Here is a 6,447-nt window from a genome sequence, read left to right on the forward strand (position 1 = left end):
TAAATCTTGTAAAAATTAAAAACAAAAAAGGTTTTGGTATTAATATATGAGTATAAATATATGTGCTACATAAATTATTAAAGAACAGGAAACCTTATTAATAAGAAAAAAACATAGGTCCCTCAGAATTCACACTAAAGATGATATTCCCGTATTAATATATAAGTATAACCCGTAAAATTAATAAAAATATATATAACTTTATTAATATATGAGTAAAAATATAAGGCCCGTAGATATAACCAAAAAAATTATGTTCCCATATTAATATGAATATAACCTGTAAATTTTTTTAAAAAATAGACAACATAATATATTAGTAAAACACAGGTTCCGTGAGACTAAATATAAATTCTGCATAATGCATTGGTCAATCTATTTCAAAAGAATGACCAATGTATTGATGACAAGTGAATTTTTTGTTCCGGTAAAATAAAAGGTTATTTATTTCTCAAAAAATTAATTAGTCCTTATATCAACAACAAAATATCTTCCAAAAAAAAAACTTCTAAAAAAATGTAATTTATTTTTTAACTTTGTATTTAATTCTTTTTTTTTTAAAAACTAAAAGTATCATCCGCACAACCCTGCAGAGACCAATCCCCTCGAGATGATTGAGAATTCTTATTTTTTTAGTCTCAACATTTTTTCGGGAGTTTTTCAATTTTTCTTCCACCATATTCTGATATTAAATTAATTAAATATAGGACAAAACTTAGAAACGGTTCCATTTTTCTCCCACCATATTCTCATATTAAATTAATTAAATATAGGACAAAACTTAGAAATAGTTCTATAGGTACTGTTGATACTGTTCACCAATTAAAATGTGACACCTGAATTAATTTATTCGTCATTAATAATTTATTAAACTCTGTCATTTCACCATTATCTAAAAATCTAAAAGTGAAACTTGGTTTTTAATTTCCACTGTTGTTATCAACATTGATTGTATCATTGAAAGTGAAATCAACAACAACAACAACAGTATAAACATGACAATAACCCCAACCATGGAGAGGCTTTGATGAAAGACCAACAAACTAAAATCGTTTGAGTCCTCCCATTGATGAATATATATATATATATATATATATATATATATATATATATATATATATATATATATATATATATATATATATGTTGTTAAGCCATAAGTTGGGAAGGTGAAAAAGAAACGGATGAATTGAAGGAAAGAGTAGTGGTGATCTCCATCGCTTTACTCTTCTCTTCCACTTACTCGACGAAATTCGAATTGACAACGTGAATTTTATTAAAATTGAAATTAGTGATATGGAATAAATTAATCCATGTGTCATGTTTCAATTGGTCACAGTAAAAACCATTTCTATGGTTGTACAAAAAAAAAAGTTTTTATGTTGTTTATAAGTTTTGTTCTTAAATATATTTAGTTGAATTAAAAATTAACTTAATTGAATATTGACTTGAAGTCCATAAATGAAGTTGATATTAAAAAATATATAAAAAAAAATCAAAAAAATATGTGTAGACAAATATAAAATAAACGGACAAATATAACATTAATATTTTATTCTTTTTAGGTTATTAGTATTGCTGGCTTATTGATGAAAACTTTCCATATAAAACTTTTCAGAAAATAAAAAAACGGAAACATAAAATAAAAGGACAACTATTTTTGTTTTAAGTAATATTAAAAAAAAATATGTGTAGACAAATATAGCATTAATATTTTATTTTTTTAGGTAATTAAAAAAATGGATTTGTAGATAAAAAGAAAAAAAAATGTGGGAAAAGAGGTAATTTAGATTATAAAAATAAATAAAAATAAAGTGATGTAATTTAATTTGGGTTACATACAAAAAATTGGATTTGTAGGTAAAAAGAAAAAAAAATGTAATCTACCTATATTAACAAAAACGTGGCAGATGGTCGATGCTAGTTAATAAATATGTATAGAATATATCGATGCCCAGTTAATAATTGATTTTTATTTACTAAAAAATTGAATTTGTATAAAGTGAGGTATTTGAATTTGGGTTACATACAAAAAATTGGATTTTTAGATAAAAAGAAAAAAATCGTGGAAGAAGTAACAAATAAAGTGGTGTTTTGTGGTTACAATTGGCCATTTAACTCATATTGATTATATGTTGGTTCCAAAAATATAACAAATTAATTCATATTGTTTAATGGTAAATGTAATAAGAAGTGTAACTAAAAGGTTAAGGGTTCGAATCCTATTGAGAAATTATTTTTAGCATTTTTCTACTAACTTTTTTTGATAAAGACAAAAAATAACCCTAAATTGATTATGTGTCAAAAAATGAAAAAGGGACAAATTGGGAATTTCATTAGTATCTTCTTTTCTTATATAGTAGATTAATAAGGGACAAAATAACGCTACTGATTTATACACGGGATAAATTTTAACTATCGTATATGGGATAAATTATCATTGATAAAAAATTCAAAATAATTATCACATGTGACACGAGTTATAACTAATAAAAATTTCAAAAACACTGTTTTATACGGGATAAGTTCCAACTTACATAAATTTCAAACTAACTATGATATATGGGACAAATTCTAATTGATAAAATTTTTAAAATAACTATCAAATGTGATAAAGTTCTAACCAATTACAATTTTTTTAAAATAAAAGTATCTTACACACGATAAGTTCTAATTTATATAAATTTCAAATAACTATCATATACGAGACAATTTCTAACTGATAAAAATTTCAAAATAATTATCAAACGTGAGACAAGTTCTAAATTATAAAAATTTCAAAAAAATAAACTATTTTATACGGGATAATTTAGAACTTATATAAATTTAAAATTAACTATTATATACGGGATAAATTCTAATTTATAAAAATTTCAAAATAATTATCATATGTGAGACAAATTCTAAATTAAAAAATTTCAAAAAACTCATTTTATGCGGGATAAGTTCTAACTTCGTTTTCCAATGTTCTTTTGGTCGAAAAGAATGATGTATTATATGAATCTGATTTATATGAATCCTTTCTTATCGTAGAAAGTTATATATCTATATCTAAGTCTTATGATTTTTTATTTTTAAGATACTGACTTATGATTTATGATTTTTAAGATCTTAGTTTCGTATATCAACTGAATAAGTCATTTCCTAATTAGGTTTTGAAGAATGTTATATATCGTATCTAAGTCTTACCATCCTTACATATTAAAAATAATATATATGTCTTTTTTGTTGTATTTTTCAATATTATTTTCATGTGACAATATTCCTTTTTTATACTTCCTTCGGTTCTTAATATAAGAAAAAATTTACTTTTTAGATACATTTAAAGATTGATGTACCGCACTACAACAAAACTGATTTTTCACAGCGAAAAAAGTCGTTGCCAAATGCAAAAAGTTGATGGAAAAGAGTTTTACCCCAACGACCAAAAAGTCGTTGCATGCCGTTGCGATAAGTTCCGTTGCAAAAAGTTTTGCAACGAAATTTAGTACCGTTGCTGTTAAACTTTTTGCCAACGACAATCTTTATTGCCATTTTTGAAATTTTTGTTGGGAAAAGTTAATCTTTTCAACCAAAATTGTTATCATATTTAATTTATCGTAGCGATTAAAGTCGCTGCAATATTTTCTCCAACAATTTGTTTATTATATTTTTATTTTTCTTAACAACAAAAGTTGTGTAGCCATATTTTTCTTTATAATGTTGTATAAAGATATTTTGATATTTATTTTTTATTAATGTAAAAAATATTTACACAATTTTATTAACATAATAAACACATTAAAATATCAATAGTTTTTCTTTTTTACACATTTGACCAATATATTTTTTTTTTCATAATGAGTCATACAAGTTGTTGTTTCCATGAATAGAAACATACAAAATTTACAAGAAATAAAAAAATATAACAATATGAATTGTTTCTCCCAACTTTGCCTTGAACATATATCTTGATAAAACAGTTGAAGTTGGATCCATGTGATTTCTCTGCAAATAAAATAAATAAAAGAGTAAGAAAACACATGAGTTATATACTAATAAATAAAAAGAATTCTATATTTGAGAAGAAAAAGAAAAAACAAAGGACTTTTATATATGTAAATGATCACTACACTACAACGTAAGATTGAAAAATAGACCTTAAAGAATAATAATGATGGAATGACTATGGTGTTGCTTTGTATTCTTTTAATCATATATACAAAGCACAATATAGAGATAAAGAATAAACTAAACATCTCTTACTTGGATTCTTAAAATTCTCCAAATACTGTGAATATTGAAGTCGTTCAATAAATAGTGAATATAGTGACGATATCAACCAACATGAGTTCCTTCAAAAAAAAAAAAAATCAACCAACATGAGTTGAATTTACATTAAGATAAAACAGTTTCAAAAAGAAAGTTAAAAGAGAAGAGTTGAGTTGCAATGCATAATGATACATTGATTTGAAATGGATCAAATAATGATTTATATAAAATTGGTTTGGAGGCAGTTTCCAAACCTCATCGTGTGAAAAAAACTAAACTTTATTTTTTATCCCCTTAAAAAATGTAACCGCCCCCTATGTATCAAAAATAATTTTCATAAAAAAAAAAAAAAAAAACCAATTAAACATGATTGTACATAGAGATTATCCCATGATTCCACCAACCAAAAAAATAGCTACTTACAGTTATTTTTTCACTCAACCTTTATGGCATATGCGGTTATACTTATACACCTAATTTTTCTAACAAATGGGGGGTTTTTGGGCAACTTTTTATTTCCGCATTTATCTACTCTTTGTTTTTTGAAAAAAATAGTTTTTCACTCTAATAAATTTTTTTATGAACAATATATTTATGCATATATATTTAGTAAAAAAATGCATATATTTGGTAATACGATATTTATTTTATAATGTTTATTTTTTTGATAATATATATTTATTTCATAAAGTTAATAAGAACCGAGTTAAAACATAAAATAAATATAAGGGACAATGCAACTAAACTTATTAATAATAGTAATAATAAGCATTTGCTTCTGACAGCACAGGCTGCAGTTACTTTGGATGCAGCGGCAGGGCTTATTTGGCACCCTCAGGTTCCTTTGAAGGTTTCTATCTTCGCATGGCGACTCTTGCGGGACAGGTTACCTACCAAAGCAAACCTGGTTTCTCGAGCGATTTTATCTTCGGAGGCTCATCTATGTGTTTCTGGTTGCGGAGAGGTCGAGACATCTCAGCACTTGTTCCTTTCTTGCAGTACTTTTGGTGCACTTTGGTCTCTTGTCAGTTCCTGGATTGGCTCTTCTTTGGTGACTGCTCAGACTCTTTCAGATCATTTTGTTCAGTTCACTGGTTCAGCGGGTGGTCTTCGAGCACGACATTCTTTCATGCAACTCATTTGGCTTGCTTGTGTGTGGGTTGTGTGGACCGAAAGAAACCATCGATTGTTTAGAGGCTCGGCGAATTCTTTACATTGCATGTTGGACAAGATCAAGACTTTTTCATTTAGGTGGTTGAAAGCAACGAGTAGTACTTTAGCTTTAAACTGCCATAGTTGGTGGTCTAGTCCTATGCTTTGTTTGGGCCTTGTATAGTTTCTTTTGGTTGTATTTTTGACTCTGGTTGTAACTTACTTTAGTCTCTCTTGGCACGTCTTGTGCTGAGAAGACTTATTTTTCTTATATATATATATATATATCTCATTTTGGTCTTTTCAAAAAAAAATAGTAATAAGCATTTTTCCTTTTAAAAAAGAATAATAATAGCATTTTTAGTTATTAAATTACTTAACAAAAAATAAATAATACTAGTACGTAGTATTTATAAGTTGTTTATGTAGAAAAATATTTTTGTTTTCATTATCATAAAAAAAGTCATGTAATAATTACATTATATGTTTAACAAACAATAAAAAGTTTTGTAATTTTATGATAAAAAAATAAATATATTATTGGACATGTGCCTGTTGATAAAAAAAATTAAAAAAATTAAGCAGTTAATTGTATCCTAAATTTGTTGCCAAATAGATCCATATTTTATGATTTGTTGGGATAAGTTTATTTATCTCAACGAGAATACTATCGTTGGGAAAAAATTATTTATGCCAGCTACCTGTAAACATTGTTGCTAAAACCTTTTATTTGCCAACAACATTTATATTGTTGAAAAAATGTCGCTGCAAAAGCTTCTTATTCTTGTAGTGCCGGTTTAGAAACATCAATTTTTAAATGTATCTAAAAAATAAACTTTTTCTTATATTAAGGACTGGAGATAGTATGTTCTTCTCATTGTCAGGCATTTGTCAGCAATGACTAATAAGTCAATTCCAAAATTAAATCCGATGTCTTTTCATAATTTTACACCATATAACTATTTTTAACTTTAAAAGTAATCAAAATTCATAATTAACACTTTGCAAAAAAAATATTTGTCTGCATATCTCCAACAAAATTCT

General features: G+C 25.9%; 1 protein-coding gene across 1 annotated transcript; it reads left to right on the forward strand.

The window, feature by feature from the left end:
* The first annotated feature begins 4,868 nt into the window (after window positions 1-4,868).
* Window positions 4,869-5,612, forward strand: LOC123922185. Its single transcript, XM_045974930.1, has 2 exons — window positions 4,869-4,881; window positions 5,037-5,612. The coding sequence occupies exons 1-2, from the start codon at window positions 4,869-4,871 to the stop codon at window positions 5,585-5,587; spliced, it is 564 nt and encodes a 187-aa protein (XP_045830886.1). The 3' UTR covers window positions 5,588-5,612.
* Window positions 5,613-6,447: the final 835 nt, after the last annotated feature.

The sequence above is a fragment of the Trifolium pratense genome, linkage group LG4 (assembly GCF_020283565.1).
Source record: "Trifolium pratense cultivar HEN17-A07 linkage group LG4, ARS_RC_1.1, whole genome shotgun sequence".
Lineage (NCBI taxonomy): Eukaryota > Viridiplantae > Streptophyta > Magnoliopsida > Fabales > Fabaceae > Trifolium > Trifolium pratense.